The sequence below is a fragment of the Caretta caretta genome, chromosome 9, assembly GCF_965140235.1.
Source record: "Caretta caretta isolate rCarCar2 chromosome 9, rCarCar1.hap1, whole genome shotgun sequence".
NCBI lineage: Eukaryota > Metazoa > Chordata > Testudines > Cheloniidae > Caretta > Caretta caretta.
The window spans coordinates 62664141-62683069 of NC_134214.1; the positions used below are offsets into that span (position 1 = coordinate 62664141).

General features: G+C 53.1%; 1 protein-coding gene across 2 annotated transcripts in view; it reads right to left on the reverse strand.

Annotated features, from left to right (window-relative positions):
* Positions 1 to 9053, reverse strand: part of KLF8 (KLF transcription factor 8) — an 89861-nt gene extending 80808 nt beyond the window's left edge. Inside the window, exon 1 of one of the 2 annotated variants that reach the window (XM_048863689.2) lies at positions 8474 to 9053. In XM_048863689.2, the coding sequence (XP_048719646.1) occupies positions 8474 to 8500 (27 nt within the window). In that variant the 5' untranslated portion in view covers positions 8501 to 9053. The remainder of the gene's footprint in view (positions 1 to 8473) is intronic. The other variant, XM_048863690.2, reaches the window with a different exon arrangement.
* Between the last annotated feature and the right edge of the window lie 9876 nt (positions 9054 to 18929).

Sequence of the window (18929 nt, forward strand, 5' to 3'; positions counted from 1 at the left end):
CATCTGATTTGCCTTCAAATGGCAAATGACACCTCTCTAACCTGAGCATTCTGCATTACAGTGTTGGTAAAACTTAGACTGAGTTCTTCGGGGGAAAGGGACTGTCTTTTGTTCCATGTCCATGACTGGGGCTCCTAGGCACTACAGAAAACCAAAAATAATAATATTAGTCTAGTAAACCCAACCAATATCAGTGCCTCATTGTGCTAGGTGCTGTACAAACCTAGCAACAGGCAGTCCCTGCCTCAAAGAGCTGACAATCCCAATACTCAGACACTACAGTGATGAACGCAGCACAAAAGCCTATACAGAACAGAATCTAAAAGACGACAAGACAGAACGGGAGAAAGGGATACAACCACAAGCAGAAGACGGGGACCGGAGGCACGACGAGATTAAGTGATTTACCCAAGATCACACCAGAGCTGTGTATTTATATATCAGTCTGTCTCCAAAACAGATTTTTAAAAAGGAGGCACCATTTCGGGGTGACATAGCAAAAAAGCACATGCAACCACTGCTGGGTTGCACCGAACTAATGGCCAGGACCCTGGTCCTGCAGACAAGACTGATGCACAGGGTCTGGGGAGTTCAGATATATTTGCCTCAATTTAAAATAAAATGGGAGCATGCGCCAGCTAGGAATGGCTGGAAGGAGCAGGGAATCCCCGAGAACGAGACAGGGCAGCACAGAGAGAAAACCCAGTCGCAGAGCCCCATTCTCCTTCGGTGATCTCTGGCAAAGCCAAGGTGCTCCCTTCGCTCCAGCCCCAGTCAGCACGCACTGGGCCCTACGGACTCACACTGGTATGTCTCAACAAGAGCCCTTTTGTTGAGGGGCTGAGGCTAATTCCATTCAGCTCCCTTTAAAAAAGAAAAAAAAGACCCGGAGCAAGCAGGGCAGCAGGCTTAGAGCAGAGATCGGATTTCCCAGGACGGCATGTTCTATGTCACCCTGCATGCCAGCAAGGGATCCCGAGGTTGTGAACTCCAGCCCACACCGACAACGACACACTGTGGGGAGCCGGAGAGCAGTGTCCGAGGTGGGCTGCTCCAGCCGGTGAAGGGCAATGCTGCAAAGAGAATCGGGGCTCATGTGGGGAGCCTAGGGTGACCAAACAGCAAATGTGAAGAATCAGGACAGGGGGTGGGGGGTAATAGGAGCCTATATAAGAAAAAGACCCCAAAATCGGGACATCTGGTCACCCTAGGGGAGCCCGATGGGAGGAAAGGGCCAACAAGCTTAAAAGAAACAGCTGGAAATCCCTAGGTCTCCCATGGAGGCTGCACTGGCGAAGACCAGCCGTCATTGGTCAAGGACTGTCAGGTAGAACATAGCATCACATGGGTCAGACACAAGCTTCCTGTTTGTTCACTTTGGCCATGGCCTGGGACCCATGCCAGATTACCTCCTCCAGGAGGAGGTAGTTTGGATTTGGCCTGCACCGGGGAGTTTTGCACCTGTTTTAAACCTGCATAAGCCACACCAGAGCAAGACCTATATATCACCAATGCAGTGTTTTCACTAAGGGTTTGACCTGCAGCAGGTACATTGGTGCAAAAATCCATAGCACAGGCAAGCTTTAAGTGACCCAAGCTTAAGGCATGGCATGTAGAGACTCCCAGGAGCCACAGGTTCTAGACCAGGGGTGGCAAACTACGGCCCGCGGGCTGGATCCAGCCCGTCAGGGCTTTGGATCTGGCCCGCAGGATTGCCCCCCATGGTGCCGCAGGCCCCGTGCCGCTCTCAGAAGCGGCCAGCACCACGTCCCTGCAGCTCCCGGGGGGAAGGGGAGGGCAGAGGGCTCTGTGCATTGCCCTTGCCTCCAGGCACCGCCCCCCCCCCGCAGCTCCCATTGGCCGGGAACGGGGAACCACGGCCAATGGGAGCCTTGTGCCGCCTCCCCGGGGCCACACAGGGTGTGGTTCTGGGCGCTTCCCGGAGCGGCACGGCATGGGGCCAGTGCAGGCATACAGGGAGCCTGCCCTGGCCCCGGTGCGTGCCGCTGCCACCCTGGAGCCGCTTTAGGTAAGAGGCGCCAGGCCGGAGCCCGAACCCCTCCTGCACCCCACCCCTCAACTCCCTGCCCTAAGCCCCCTGCCACACCTGTCCTGCACCCCAACCTCCTGCCCTGAACTCCCTCCTGCAGTCTGCACCCCTTCCTTGAGTCCCCTCATACATCCCGCACCCCTCCTCTGCCCCAATCCCCTGCCCTGAGCCCATTCCTGCACACCACACCCCCTCCCACACCCCAACCCCCTGCCCTGGCCCTGCATACAATTTCCCCACCCAGATGTGGCCCTCGGCCCAAATAGTTTGCCCACCCCATTCTAGTCCCAACCAGCGGCTGCACTACAGCGAGGTACAAAGCAATTCTTGGACATAATGAGCGTGACATTCTTTAGGAGGACGTGGCAACGTTTCTGGTGCCATGGTACGTAGCAGGTATAGCTCGACATCCACAGATTGCAAAGGAGCCATGCAGAGAAGGAGTTAAAAAAAAAATGCAAGCTCAGGATCTCAGTTCCTAAAGCCTACAGAGGCTGGGCGTGTCCCAGAAGGCATACCTCAGAGGAAGAATTATAGTCCAGATGTTGTAGCAAATATCAGCTCCAGTTCATGAAGCCACAGATCCAGATGGCTAGGAGGTACCTGCCTTGGGAGGAGTAGCCAGCAGCTCAGCAAAGGTTCTCATACCAGCTTCCCTCTCCTGCCTACATGAGGCTAGGCAAGACTGCGTCTAGCCATCTAATTCTTAAACAAGTAGTTCAGCCTTGAGAGTGGTCCCATTTGGGATGATCGCCTTAATTTAAATCCATTCACGCCAATGACAACTTCCACGTGCATTTACACGAGCCAGGAACGAATCCATGGGTATGGGGCATGGGCACAGGATTTTTCAAAGGTTTATCTGCTGCAAGCATGTGCCAGATAAAGCATGTCCCCAGCCCCTGGCAGCACAGATTGAGAGGGAGCACTGCTTGTTGGAACGTGTAGTCTCCAGGGTTTGCAATGCTACTGATGAGACCTGGGAAAATTGGGCTTATGCCCTTGTTTTGCGTCTTTAGAATGGAGAAGGGTAGATATTAGACATTCAGGTCTTGTCTATCCCAGGAAGCCTCTGTGATGGAGAAACACAAAAACAGTCCCATCACAAGAGTCCACAACGTGAAAGTTGAGCAACAGAGAGGAAGAGACTGAGCAATGTTGAAATCTCAGGATTTTTGGTTGTTGGTTTCTTTTTACTACCTGTTTAACTCCAATGCCTAACACACGTGTGGAAGAAAAGATTCAGCTCCTCTGAACTCAAACTAGTCATCGCCAAGCCAACTATTCCCCTCCCCCGAAAAGCTAAGAGAACCTAGGTTTTTAAATATTAGAATATACATACCTGTCATAATTCAGAGCAACTACATCTGTGTCCCCCCTTCATGATCCCTTGAGGGCACCCATTCTAGGTTCCGGGCCCCCCAGGCATCACCTCTCTTAGGCAGAGAAGTATGTCTCTCCCCTCCGGACTGGAGTTTTTCCAGGTTGCACAGTTCCCTGCCTACACTGTGTTATTCCCAGCAAGCCAAACTGCCTAATCAGGCCAGCGTCCGCACTTTGCTTTCTCTGCAGAGGCTATGAACAGTGTAATTGCCCTCGGTTACGTGTTACTATACAGCTCTTTCTAACTGAGCACGTTTATTCTTAAGGTGAAAGCATTACAGAGATAATGTATTAAAAACAGTAAAGGAATCTACATTCATGTTAATCATCCCCAACTCTAACATGAGTCCTTCAAACCCCACCAAGGAGTTTGCCCTGTGGTTACAAGTTCAGAATGGTTTTAGCTCAGAACTAGCACTCCCATGAATCTTTCCTTCATACAGCTTTGGCCTTCGATCTTCAGATTCCAGGGCCAGGTAATCAACAGGCAGTGGACCCCTCCTCAGGAATTAGCTTCAAAAGATGTGAAAATTCACATTCGCTTCTCCTCCCACTAGAGATTCCCAGGCAAACCACTTGACACTGTCCAAAAGTCCATTCTTGTCTGGCCCATAGCTCAGCATAGTTCTTTGATGTTCGTAACGCTTCCCAGAGCTCACATCCCATCTGCCCCCTCAAGAGGTTACATACAATTCCAGCCCACATTCATACATCAACTCTGTATTTAATATACTGGACTTCACAGATACTTTAATTTAATTCAGTACGGTTTTTCAAGGACATTTCGCTCTCTGTCACAGTACCTTTTAGGACTTCTTCAGAGAGAGAGAGATTAAAAAAGGGCACCCAATCTATCTTTGAAGAAAACCTCTGAAAAACCCAGGGAGCTGGAATTGGCTCTATTTCTATTAACTGAGAGGCTTTCCTTGGGTTTCTGTCACTGGGGGAAATGACTGGGCAGCCCTGCTAAATGAGGCCCCATTACTTGTATCTAAGCAGCACCCAACTGCCCCCCAATCCACTGTACAGACACAGTGAGAGACAGTTTTGCCCCAAAAGCACAGAGAGGGAAGGTGACTTGCCCAAGGCCACACCGCAGGTCAGTGGCAGATTTGGTAATAGAACCCAGGTCAAGTTCTAGTCCACTACCCCAACCACTAGACCATACTATCTCCCAAATGAGCCCTTTCACAGATAGGAACATTGTCAAGGTAAATAAAACCGGGCACTCATTTTAAGGCTAACCTAGCTCCACAAAACACCAAATTAAAAGCCTCAGTTCCGCCCTGTTTGCCAATGGCATTCCGGGAATTAGAATCAAATTCCTATGGAGGGTATTTCATTAAGCAAGCCACATCCTCTTGCAAACACGCTTCATAACGCTTAGAAGTCAGACAGCTAGACTCTGAGTCTCTGCAGCTGACAGTGAAAACTAATAAATGTATCTTTAGAGAGTGGGATTCAGAATGCAGGAGGCCAGTACCCACCAACCAGACTGGGAGACACATGTCCACTCCAGCATAGCAGCTGGAAGGATGCTTGACAGTCATATTGGGGGAAAACAGACAGTGTAAAACATGGAAGGATTAGAGTAGAAAAAGAATGGATAAGACACCTGACCAGATTGGCAAGACCAAGGAAAGGAGGAGGGTTAAACCAACGGAGGTTACAGGAGACTGTGCCACTGGGAAATGTCCAGGCAGATAACATGACTGGAGAGCAGTTCATCTGTAACCATCCTAGCACAGCTCCACTGACAGTAGTAACTGTGGGAACACTAGTATAGACCAGCCACCTCCTTGCTACCAGCACAGCACCTATCGCTGTCTAGAGCGGATTCGTCAAGGATTGGAGAGAACCAGGGCAGTGACAACCTCACATGAGTGTGAAAGGCAAGTAACTGAGGGGAGGGGATCAGCAGAGGTTTTACAACCTTGGCTTTTGTTGACTCCCGTTAAACTTCTATGCCCAATTAACATTCTAGAGAAAGAAAGTATTTGTGAAGATTAAACATCCCCAGTCTGTTCAATGAAGGTAGAATAAAACTCATCTCTGAGATCTCCCAACAAGTCCTCCAGCAAACCCAGGGAAGCCAGCCTTAATTTTCCTGATATCCGTACAGGTAAAAATAAAATGAACGGGATTTAAAACGCATACAGCTTGCTGACCTTCTTCCATCAAAAAAGCTGCAAAAAAAAAAAAAAAAACACAAAAAAACAACAAAAAGGCACGAGTGCAATATTTTATTTTTGTCATAATCATTTACAAGTCACCTTTTAATTAACCAAACAAATACAGAGCTATACACCAAGAGCCAACTATGCACAGAAATGTACCTGTTCCAGTCAAACCAGGGAATCTGGGTCACTGAAACTGGGCCTCTGGTAACATCCATCTAAACCCTAGTAGCAAGTCCCTCATTCAGATCCCAGGATGCTACAGTGGATTGTCTTCAGAGATGTAAATGTGAATTACAAAGGGTGGGATGACAGGTGTGACTGGGCTTGGGCGACTGGTGCAAACAGAACACACATCCATAGTGATCACAAAAGACGCCATCAAGTATCCGATATACTAGCAAGCAAGTCAGCACTCCGGATTCCAGTTTTATGCTCTCCGGTGATTAAGACTACTCTGTATATATTTTTCTTTGGTTCCTGTTTACACTAGTTCCACCTGTCCCTAACTGGGAGCTGAAGCACTGTGGACCAAAAGGACAGCAGAAGTCTGAGACTCTGTGCAACCTAAAGCAAAATCACAATCTCTCTGCCTGCACTTACTTATACAGCTGTGGTGAAGCACCCAGACAAAAACAGTACCAAAAGGTGATCCTCAGCACCCCCTGCAGTGTTACCATCCACAGGGACCTGAGGCACATGGAGACTGACTTGCCCAAGGTCACACAGAGAGTCAGTGGCAGAGCTGGGAATGGACCCGAGATCTCCTGAATCCCAGCGCAGGGCTCTACTCCTCTGTGAAATGGAGATAATGATATTTGCTCTCCTTTCTACAATGCTTTGTGATACAGATTGCTCTGTAAATGCCTCCAGCTTCTCTGCTGAAATGGTGCTTTAGGAACTCTGCAATGCGAGATTCATCAGGGAATCACTACAGGAGATCCTTACACTTCTAAAATCACGGGCTGAGAAAATAACTCTACTGTCCAGGAGCAGAAGTTCGTGAGATCGTAAAGGCTGCATCAGGAGTTTAGACTTCTCTTTCAACACACTGTCAGAACTGGGATGGAACCCCAATGATCATCTTCAGATGCAAGGGTCGAGAACAGGCACCATGCTCTTCTTCTGAGGTGGAAGGCTTCCCACCGCTGATCCCATTCAAATCTTCTGTGTACAAACTCCCTCTCCCCACCCAGGTGATGGAAGAATTCCAAGAAGTTAACCCTAAAACTAAAGTTTCAGCACTGTCTATATAATGTGCTTACACAACAACACACTAATTAAATTAAGTTGCCCAATCAGCCCCCTGGCAAGAAGGTAACAATTATCCCTATTTTATGGATAGAGCAACTGTGGTACAGAGAGGATTTGTGACTTGCTCCCAGCTCTCAGTCCAGCCACTGGACCACACTTCTAGTTAAGAAGGTCTGAATTCACGTGGACCCCAGCTGTAGAACTATACAACATTGCAAGTACTGGCACACACATGGCTGTATGAGTCTCCAGTTTTCTGAATTTCAGGGTTTGGAACAAAGACTGTAAATCAAGGCTTCCAAAAGTGACGAGTGATTTTGGGTGCCCAGCTGGAAGGGGACTGATTTTCAGAGGGCAGGTGGCTCAGCATTTTCCAAGAGTCTCAAGTTGGTGACCCAAAAACCACTGGTCACTTTTGAAAATCTGGACCTAAGCTATTCAGAACATGGACCAGGCACTGATTGGCAGCATGAAAACATAAAATGTTCTCTACTAATATGTCTCAGTAGTTTTCCCACCAGTGTTTAGCCAAGAGAGACATGCCTAGAGTCCACATTTATTCATACATGCATGTCATTTTTTTCCTTCATTTTTCAGCTGAGGTCCTTTAAACAGCTATCCCCAGGCCTCAATTCAGATGATGCAGACAGCCAGCTCTCTGAAAGATATACCATTGAGATGCACCTGTTCCATATGCACCACTCTCCCTCACCTGAGCTTGGCTCCAGCTCCAAAACCAGGGCACCTGGCTTTGCCAGCATCTCTGCCACACTCTGCAAGGACCCAGCCTGAAAGCTAACTCATGCAATAGCCATCTACACCAAGAGGGCAAGTGGCAACTACCCTGTGCCCCTGAAATTCTGTGCCCAGACATCCTAGCCAGATTGACTCACGCCAGGCCACTTGCCCAGATCAATAAGAGACACACGCACACGCTTTACTGCATTGCACTCCAAAAGCAAACAATTGTCAGACACATAGGTGCCTAGCAGTCACTGCTACACGCTCAGGAAGCTGTTAAACCACGCGACGCACGGTTAATCTGTCTCCTAAATCTGCAGCTCAAACGATGGGAGGGCAGGGAACGTGGCAGGGGGCACCCCCCACACACACACACTGAACCCCAGATCACCCTGGGGGCAGAGGGAGACTCTACCGTGCAGGGCAGGCCCAGCAATGTCACTGACTGCAAGGAAAGATCTCACTCGGCACCAACGGAGCTTCCACTCCTTCTGCCCTGCTTCTGGAATGACTTTCCAACCAGCGCAACCTACTTCTCCCTCCTTCCCTCCCAAGCGGTGCACTGCCCCTTTAAGAGGCCAGGCAAGATGGAGCCCTTGCCTTGTCCACTGCATTAAAAAAAAAATCCCCAAACCTGACCCCCTTCACAGCGCCCCGATCCGCAGCGCGGGGCAGCAGAGGCTCCCGTGCCCTGGCTGGGTGTGCACAGCCCTCCCCCGCCCCCCAGGGGACACTGAGGCTTGCAAGCAGGCCCCACTCCCGCTGATCTGCAAGAAAGAGGCTGTTTCTTAAGGTGGATCCTCCCCCTCCACCCTGTGACCACATGGGGGCAGGGGGGGGGACCACAGACAAAATGAAAGGGACTTACTTTCTCTTTCTGCTCCTCGGAGTGCATCTCCTCCTGCTCCCCCTGGGCTCGCTCCGGGGGGGGGGGTCCTCCCTCTGCCTCCCCCTGGGCTCGGGCAGGCACGGGGCGAGCTCTGGGTGCTTAGCTGTGCTGGAGGGAGGGGAGGGTGGAGTCGGTGGGTGGAGGAGGCTCTGGGCTTCTTAGAAAGGCTCTGCTCCCACCCAGCCTTCCTCCTCTTCCCCCTCTCCTCTTCCTCGCCTTGGGTTTGCTGATGGCAGGGGCGGGGATGGGGGGTAATGTTGTGTTTTCCCCCCTCTCTCTCTTTTCGTTTTCACCAGCTGCCTGTCCCTGACCCCACCCAGCGGCTCCACCCCATCCACTGCTACATGCCCTGTCAATCACCAGCCCCTTTAAAGCTGCAATGCACAACTTGGGCTCCCTCCTGGGCTCATTTGGCCGCCCCCACGGCCAGTGCTCAGCGCTGTCCGCATAGGCTGCAGGACCCTTCCGAGGAGGGTAGAAGGAGCCCCCCCCCTTTCCCCTGATCGCCTCTGTAGGGGGTGATTCCTTGGGGTGGGGGAGCTGCATGGATGGAGCTGCTACTCCCTGCCTGACTCCACCTACCTCCTGTGCATAAGCCGGACTGAGCGGCTTGGCAACACCCTAGCAGCTAGTTCTCCTTGCTCGGCCCCTTTCAGTTTCATCGGGCTGGAGAACGCGGCTCCCACTGAATTTGGGGGAGGGCGGGTGTGTCCCCAAGGCTACACCCTCCTCCTGCCCCCACACCCATTTCTGAGTCCAGAGACTTTCCACCGCTGAGCCTAGATCAGGACAATGAACTCTGCTCCCACGCCCTTTGGGGAACAGGGTGTCCAAGGAGGGGCGTCTCCCCCAACCCCCCGAGATCTGGGTCGTTAGAACTCACTTTTCGAGGGGGGAGGGGGCATGTGCAGTGGAGCAAAGCCAGGGCTGGGTGTGGGAGGAGCAGGAAGCTGGTCGGTGCCCAGCTCAGGGGTGGTGTCTGCAAACTCCAGGGAGGGGCCGTTGTTTTCCAGCCCTTTAGCTCCATCTGCTTCTCCTGCGCTCGAACAGCCCGGCTGCTCGCTCACACCTTGCTAGCCTGGGAGCTGCTCTCTGCAGAGAGGCTGGATGGCAGCGGTTCCCCAGGGCTCCCCCCAGCCCAGTGGGTTGGTGCGGCATGGCCCATGCAACCTCCTGCCCTCAGGCTAGCTAAATAAATTGCCTAGATCAGATGGGTTTTTTATGTCCGTCCCGCCCCGCCCCCATGTAAACATTGCTTTGCCTCCCCTGAGTGCACTTGTGCCCTTATAGATGCTACTGTTCTTGACCAAGCTAGGCATATATGGTTTTTTATGAGTCTTTCTGCTGGAGCAGCCAGTTCAACTGAGACATCCCTGGCAGACAATTCACCTGCCATCAGATCCGCAGTGGAATAATAAGGACAGTTGCTCCAAGCACCTCGATCTATCTCCCATATGAAGGACAGAGGGAATTAATGCCCTGTGGGCTAAAAGCTGGGTTTCTAGTTAAAGAGGCACGAAGACTAAGGCTTCTCCTGCAGCTCTTTGATTTCCATGGTAGCCCCTTTCAACAGAGGGCACTTTACAGGTGTTCCAGAAGGGGTGTCTCTTTCACCTGCCTCTGGGGTGCAACTGTAGTGGCTCTTTGAAAGCAAGCTCAGTGCAAAACTGTGCTCTCGGGCAGGAGACAACCGAGCCCCTGAAACAGCAGGTGGCACTGGACTCAAGTGGCATGTAACTGCCTAAACTGGAATCCATCTAGCACACAATGGAGGATCTGGGTGCTAATTGCCCAGGGATCATTAATAGCTACTGAGGACACCTCAATTCTACATCTCAAAAAGGTGGAAGCAGCACCACCCCCCTGACACCATTAGCCAGACATTGGCATCATCCTCATAGTATCTGAGCCATGCATAGTCAATGGATTTTATCCTCCCAACCCCCCTGGAGGTGGATTAGTCTCCTTTCACAGATGGGAGCTGAACCACAGAAAGGGGAAGGCCAACATCCTTGAGGCTCCTAACTTCTAGGATCTGGGCTGGAATGACTTAGTCCTGAGGTCAAATAGTGAGATGATGGCAGGGTCAGGACTAGAACCCAGGGTTCCTGGATCCCAGTCTAGGGCTCTGGCCAGGAGACTAGCGCACACGGTCTCCGCCTCAGGGGCAGTGGTTTAGGGAACTGCCTGGTAAGGGGTAATAGACTAGGGGAGTTTCCCTCAGAAGTCTCCCATCTAGCCAAGAGGAGGGCTTACCCCAGCCCTGCTGGCATGGCTTCATGCCTTTGAGGTAGAACATACAGGAAATGTCCACCCAGATCAGATGAGACAGGTCCTCTTGGGGCATGGCATTACCTTTCGACAAAGGGTAAGTGGGGGGCACTTATTTCCATCTTGGGTGGGATAGTCCTTCCTCCGCATGGCCACCCCTGCAAGTCATCCAGTGACCTCTCCACACCTCCCTCTGGATCTAGCTCCTCCACCCTCCATCGCCCCTGATGTCACAGGTTCCCAGGGCTCTGAAGGATGCTCTCCTTCCCCAGCCAGCTGGCTTGCCTGCATGGACAGACAGCTGTCAATGGCTCTGAGGAGGAGGCTGCCCACAGGAAGTGGCAGGAGAGGGGACCTATCTGCCCCTTCTGCTCTGTGACCACCTCTGTCCTTTTGGGGAGGTGTCCAGGGATGAAACTGCAGGGCCCAGGAATGTCCGACTGGTCCACAGCCCCAGCTTCCTGCCCCCCTCCCCTGACCCACTGGTGCCTGGGTACTGGGTGGAAGGGTAGAGTGTTCTCTCTCTGTCTCATTGGTGTCTGGATCCTGGGTAAACAGGTGGGGGCTCAGCTGGGTTGCTTCCCCTGTCCTCCCGGCATCTGGCTCCTGAGTGGAGGAGGCGGGGGAGGTGTTCTCACCCTGTCCCACTGGTGCAACAGATGTGGCTGCTGACAGTGCAGTTTCTGGCTCCTGGGGCTGGGAGGGGAAGCTGGCCTCACCCGTGGGAACAGTTCTTTCTCATGGCTGGGAGGGGAGGCAGCTGGGGACCTTGAGCCCCTGGGTGGGGTGAGGGGGGGGGCTCATTGTTGCCATGGATACGTCTCTCAAGTCACATTTCATTACAAAGGGTGTTTCCAGCATCTGAAACTCACACTAAGAGAAGCAGGGAGAGCTCGAGGAACCAGCCTGGCGAGCAAACACCCTGGACCTTTGGAGATGTGCTTGTTCAGTTGCTTTTCTAAGGAAGTTTGCAAGAGTGGTGAGGGCTTAAAGGGGCACTGTCAGGCTGAACAGCATATAGATCTGTCTGTGCTCCGCACTGCTGTCAATCATGGTGCTGTGTGCAAAGCACTCGGAAGTAGGAGCAGGCTATGTCAGGACCAGTCACTGCTAGTAATTAAGCCTAACACCCTTTAAACTCCTCTAGCTCGCTCTCCTCACTCCTGCCATGAGTTTACTCTTTGTAGCTGCTCGGCTGGGATGCGGATGCGGAAGCCAGATGGGGGCTGTACGGTCAGTTTCACTTCCAGTTTCACCCTCTGGTGAACTCAGAACCTTACAGACCTGTGGGAACTCAGCTCCCCCTTTCTCTTGGTGTGGTCAGTGGGGAAACTCAGGCTCAGAGGAGCAGGCAAGCGATTCTCCCCAGGTCACGCCGGGAACTCATCTCACTTTATTGTGCCCAAGCTCTAACAGGCTGTGTTGTCTGGGTTCATGACACTGCAGGAGAAAATGTTTTTAACCCCGCAAACTGTTGTAATTTTCCTTGTAATTTCATAGATTCATAGAATTTCAGATGGGAAGGAATCACGCTGATCATCTAGTCCGACCTCCTGCATAACAAGGGCCAGAGAACTTGACGCAGTCATTCCTCTATCAAGCCTTTCATATAAAGATTTGCATTCAGTGGCCCTGTACTATGGAGTCAGTCATTGGCCATAGGACACAGAACCTTTCACCTCCAGATCGCTGGTTCAGCTGCTGCCCTGGGCAATACAGAGCGGAGACCTAGAGACGTGACCATCTAGCAGTGGCTCGGAGTTCACGTGAAATGATCTGGGACAGGTGACTCCATAACAAAACTATTGGCACTAAGGAGTTCTCTTGGTACTCCAGTAGAGAGGCCAAGGAGTGAATGGGCCACGGACACAGGGTGGAAGCATTGGCACCAACACTGCACTATTGTTAAGGGGACTGGATGCTTAATGCAGCATATTGCCCTTGGACTCCGTTGAAACTTTGGTTTCATTTAACATGGCAAAATTCCCCTGCCTGGGGTAATTTACAGGCCATTCACCCAGATCTCCACTGATGCGGACTTTGTCTGTCAGGACAATAAGACTGAGCAATAACTGGCCAGAAGATCTCCCCTTCAGTGTGCAAAAGGGAGTCACTTGAGGCATGAACCACTGAACTGCAGCCACTTCTGGGGGTGGAGCATAGCAGCACAGCAATGACACGCCATGATTTTCAGGAAGGGAAGTAAATAAAAAGTCCTCCAGGTAAAACTGAAGGGGGAATCTCCGCTCAACAGAAGTAATAATCATACAGAGAGTCCAGGCAGGACAATGGGATTAGCTACACCACAGGCTTATGAAAAGTGCCCTGGGGTCTATTGAGATGACAGTCACAGGGGGCATGGCTGAAGGCTTTAGTTGGGAGGTTCCATTTAGTGCACTCCCTGCTTGCCTCCCATGCCTCCTGACTCCCTGATTGTGGGGTCCTGTGTTCATCTGTTGCCTGCTAATCCGATGGCTCCCCTCTTTGGGCATGTGTGTTTGACAAAGGCAGGCCAGCTCAGGATGGGCCTACAGAGGCCTGCAGCAGGCAGAGTAACAAGTGGACTGAAATGGCTCTGAAGGAGGAAAGTTCCTCTGATGCTCTTGGGTGGGCCTCTGTAATCTGTGCTACCTTCCAAATCCCCCCATGCAGCCATAACAGAAAGGAGAGTGCATGATATTTGCAGGTTGATCAAACATGGGTCTGGAGTGAGAGACTCCCCTTTCCTTCCAGCCTGTCCCTCCAGACCTCATCTATCATGTGTTCTTGGCCTGCTGATCCAGCCGTGTTTGTGAGGGAAGCATCCTAGCAGCAGGAGATGTCACATCCAGATTCCTGACTGGGAACAACCAAAGAAGATCTTGGCCCTTAGTGAAGCCATCCCAGGTTTTACACTGAGCCTCGTGTAGGCTGATATGGGATTTGGGGGGTCCATGCTGTGGGGATAGCCATGATTAATAAAGCTCATGACTCAAGTCACAGATTTGTGGAGTTCCCACAAAGCCTAGGACACCGTATCTTCAACATCATGGCCTGTGAAAGTCCCCAGGAACTGTGTAACTGTGTGCTCAGAACCACTTTGCAGGGGACCAGCGCTTCACTGCAGGTCTCTCCATGTCCCAACAACAGGGGCTGCGGACATTGGGGAGGGGTTGTTCAGTGAGGATGTGAAGAGACCCACACCCCTCCACATGTTCAGGAGCACGGCATTCACCTGGGGCACTCCCTGCTGCAGGGAGTCATTGATACCAATAGCTTGGGCTTATACTGGAAAGAACCTGTCACTCACAAGAGCAGCTTCTGCATTCATGGTCAGCTGGGCTCAGAGACCCACTCCTCATGCTCCAGGGCAGGAGCCAATGGTATCAATCTCAGCCATGGCTCAGGAGGGAGGCGCCCCTGGGGACAGCTTTGCACTCAGGTGCAGTGGGAAGAGGGCTTCGTGCACTCAGCGCTTACCTCCAATGGGCCCATGATGGCAGCCTCCATTGCCTGCTTGTTAAATTTCCAAACAGGTCCCTTTGTGTGTGGGAGGAGCGCCTCATACGCTTCTGCAAAGCTGCCTCATCATCCCTTCAAGCCCCTCCTTAGAACTTGTCTTTGCTGTGACGCCTAGAGAAAGCTTGACAACAGCGAGGCTGCAGACGTGCTGAGCTCACTGCCCGTCATGCTGACCAAGAATGTCTCAGGGTTCCCTTGTACTCTCCAGTCTGTCTGTCTGGATCCATCTGTTGCCGCTTATCTTATACACAGCTTAGAAGCTCTTTGGGGGCAGGGACTGTCTTTTTGTTCTATGTCTGTACAGCGCCTAACGCAAGGGAATCTTGCTCCATGACTAGGGCTGCTCAGCGCTATGGAAATACAAATAATACACCTGGCCCTGAAGCCTCCAGTGCTGCTCAATGGCAGAGCCAGAAAACCAGGTGAATTGGACCATTGATCTGCTGAGGAATGTTGTAAGATTGGTCCCTTACCCCACCCTATTGGAATGTACCACCTAGCACAGGAACCGACTCCGTGAGTGCCCTGGGGCTCATGCACGCACCGAAAAAAATTAGGGGGTGCTCAGCACCTGGAAGGCCGCATTAATCTTTTGTGGGCCCCAGCACATGGACCATGGCCCTGCCCCCCCCCCCCCCACCCAAGCTCTGACCTGAGGCCCCGGCCCTGCTCAGCCTCTTCCTCCCCGAGACCCTGCCCGCGTTCTCTCCTGAGCCTACACCTCCACTCAGCCTCTTCCCCCCAAGGCCCTGTCCATACTCTGCCTCTGTTCAGCATCTTCCCCCACCACACCCCCTCCGTGGCCCTGCTTGCACTGTGCCCCACCCCCACTCAACATCTTCCCCCCGAGGCCCCACCCAGGCTCTTCCCTGCCCCCACTCAGCCTCTTCCCCCAAGTAGGGTTGTCAACTTTCTAATTGCAGAAAACTGAACACCCTTGTCCCGCTCCCTGCACCGCCCCTTCTCACAGGCCACGCCCCCCGCTCACTCCATCCCCCCTCCGTCTGTCGCTCACTCTGCCCAACCATCATTCACTCACTCATTTTCACCAGGCTGGGGCAGGGGTTCGGGGTGCGGGAGGAGGTGAGGGCTCTGGCTTGGGGGTGCGGGCTCTTGGGTGGGGCTGGAGATGAGACGTTCAGATGTGGGAGGGGGTGCCGGGCTGGGGCAGGGCTGAGGCAGGGAGTTGAGGTGCCGGAGGGAGTACGGGCTCTGGGCTGGGAGTGTGGGCTCCAGGGTGGGGTCAGAAATGAGGGGTTCAGGGTGCAGGAGGGGGATCTGGGCTGGTGCAGGGAGTTGGGGTGCAGGAGGGGGTGAAGGGTGCAGGCTCCAGGCAGCACTTATGTCATGTGGCTCCTGGGAAGCAGTGACATCTCCCACCGGCTACTAGGCGGAGGTGCGACCACATGGCTATGTGCGCTGCCCATGCCTGCAGGCGCCGCCCCTCAGCTCCCATTGGCTGTGGTTCCTGGCCAATGGGAGCTGTTGAGCTGGCGCTGTGGGCTGGGGCAGCACACAGAGCTCCCGTGGCCGTCTCTCCGCCTAGGAGCCAAAGGGTGGTGCTGGCAGTTTCCCAGGAGTCACGCGGAGTTGGGTAGGGAGCCTGCTTGCGCTGCCAACTGGATTTTTAATGACCCGATCAGTAGTGTTGACTGGAGCTGCCAGGGTCCCTTTTCAACCGGGTGTTCGGGTCGAAAACCGGACACCTGGCCACCTTACTCCCGAGGCGCCACCCGCACTCCACCCCACCCCCGCTCATCCTCTTCCCCCGAGGCCCTGCTCCGCCTCCCACTCAGCCTCTTCCCCCCAAAGGCCCCCCCCACTCAGCCTCTTTCCCTGAGGCTCCACCCATGCTCTGCTCCGCGCCCCCCCCCCAACTTGGCCTCTCCCCCCTGACTCACATGGGTGGGGGAGACAGCAGAGAGGAGCACCCACCAGCAAAAACAGAAGTCCATGCCTGTGCCACCTAGGGCGGGGCAAAAGTGTTCTGACTGCCGTCTCCTCCCCTTACCACCTGGTTTGCCATTTGTCCTTGAAGGGCAGGCTTCTGACGCTAGCCCCATGCCCCTGGTGGCTGTGACAATGCCACACCCAGCCTGTTGTAGCCGCTTAGCCTTGAGTCTGGTGCAGCAGCTCTGGGGGCTGGTGCTATCTAGCAAGCTCGCCATGTCCTGGGTGAGGGGGAGATTAGTCCGTGCTGTGGGGTTGGAGAAAGGGCAAGAGTGGGGCAGGGAGGGGCAGAGAGAGCACCTGGCTTTGCTCAGTTGCTATAAATTCTTTTTGCTAATGATCTGATAGCGCAAGAGAAACACAGTAGTGTGCAAATGCCCTGGGGCCGGGTGAGGGAGGAGAGTTTAAAAGGTAAAGGGCACAAATCTACTGGCGATCTGAATACATGGGAAATGGGGAAGAGAGGTGGGACTGCAAGACAGTCTTCCCCTGCTGAGGGGCTCTCACTCTACCATTTACACCAGCGGGAGTCACTCCTGATTTACACCAGGGCCAGGGAGCGCAGGGGCTGTTGAGCTCTGGGTTGAAGGCAAAGAGTGGGACAGCAAGGAGGCAAAGGAGGAGGAGTGGCGGGGGCGGGATCCAAAACGGAGGGGAGAGGCAAACAAGGAGAATGGACTCCAGTGTCCAGGCCGGGTGAAGATGCTTCATCTCTTCTCTTAAGAAGCCTGACCAGTAGGGGAAACACTGGTGGCTCCCCGGGGTTCTTTCCATTTCTGATGTGCTACAGCAGAGCTGGATGGGCATCGTCTCCTCCCAGGACCCTGATGGAGATGACTCAGGGATCCCATAAAGTTGCCCTAGCTGACAGGGTTGATGGGATCTGGAGGCTTGAGTGAGTAAGCTTTAGCACAAGTGACCAAGCCTCCATGTCCTCAGGGAACCCCCATGGAGAGTCCTAGCCTCTGTCTTCTGCAGGGAGGGCACCGGGTGGGAAATCCAATCAGCTCAGCAGATGAGGAAAACAGATCTAGAGAGAAGTGCTGTTGAATTCCACCCATGGAGGGCCCATGGAGCTACCCTGACTTACACCAGCCGAGGAGCCAGCCCCTGATCTCCCTCCGGAACCCGAAAGCACCCATCTCCATGCCATCAGATCAGCGTGCAATTCATTACTGCTAAAGAGGGCTGATCAGAAAATGGGGGGTTTCACCAGGGGAAACTGTCAGCTTTTTGTTGGAAAGGTTTCCTCAAAAGGCCGAAGGTTTCCAGGCAAGCAGACCCCTTCTGCCAAAATCCACCCTTTGCCAGAAACCCAGTTTTCCATCCCCCAGCAGTTTGGATGCACAGCTGAATGCAAAGTGTTTGTACGTGGTTTCTGTGGCACACTGGCCCAAGCAGCTCAGAATACCTCCAGGGCTCCTCAGAGCTGGGTCACATGACTTCAGCTCTGGGAGGGGTTCAAGGTGATGGTCCTGTGACTTCAGGTCCTGAGTCAATTTTAAAGTCAATAGTCTTGCCAGGAATATTTAGTTTCAGCAATTGTGCCTTCCCCACTCTAAGGGCATCACAGATATATAGGATGAGCCGGTCCCTGTGCCCTCTTAATATCCCCAGGGGAAGGGCTGAGGGAGGAGAGGCGGAAGCGCCCTAAAAGTGTGTGTGTGGGGGGCCCACAGGTGCCTGAACCGGGGCCCCACCCCTGCTTCCACACCACCCCTTCTCCCTGAGCCCCCACACCACCGCTTCCCCCAAGACTCTGTCCCCACACCACCCCTTCCCCCAAGGACCCGCTCCCCCACTGCCTCTTCCCCCAAGACCCCGCCTCTGCTTGCTCCTCTCCACCCCTTTCTGCTCATCACTCGCTCTTCCACCCATAAAAAGTGTGGGAGGCATGGCCCCCTGGCTCCCTGTTCCAGCACCCCTGGCTCAGGTCCCATTTCCCCACTTTATACTTGGGAAACAGACTGTATATTTCCTGCAGGAATTTCAGAGGCTCTCCGCCTTTTTGCACCCTGCAGCTGTGGGTTCTGCATGGGTATAGCAGCATGCTGGTCTCGCCTGGCCAGGGAGGTAGAGAGGAAGGATGGCCTAGTGGTTTGGGTGCTGACCTGGGTTCAATTCCCTACTCTGCCCTTGATGAGTCCCTTAGTCTCTCTGTTGCCCGTCTGTAAGATGGGGATAATAGCACAGCATGGGGCGGGAGTGTTGCAAGGATAAATTCATTGGTGACTGTGAAGTCATGCTATCGTGATGGGGACCAGATCGGCACATCAGCTCCTTTAGTGCTGTAATCCTTTACCCTGTAGGTAACTAGTCCTGAATGATTTAGTTGGGGATTGGTCCTGTTTTGAGCAGGGGGTTGGACTAGGTGACCTCCTGAGATCCCTTCCAACCATGATATTCTATGATTCTATGATTCAATGAATGTGAGAATGCATCTGTGGTTATTAGCCAGGAGAGAATAAAGGTAACCATGGCTCAGGGCTAACAAACCCCCAGGAAATCCCTGTGTAATTCTTAGGCCACATGTCCCCCTCCCTGTGTTTGCAGGCTCTGGTATCTAGAAGGGACCCCTTTGGGGCATGCACTATTTTTGCTGATCCATTTCACCCATCCCTACCCATCACAGTACATGAGTTGGGCTCAGCCCATGGAGTTTTTCTCAAGACCCCAGGTACCCACTTCAGCAGCCCCAGAAATCAGAACTGCC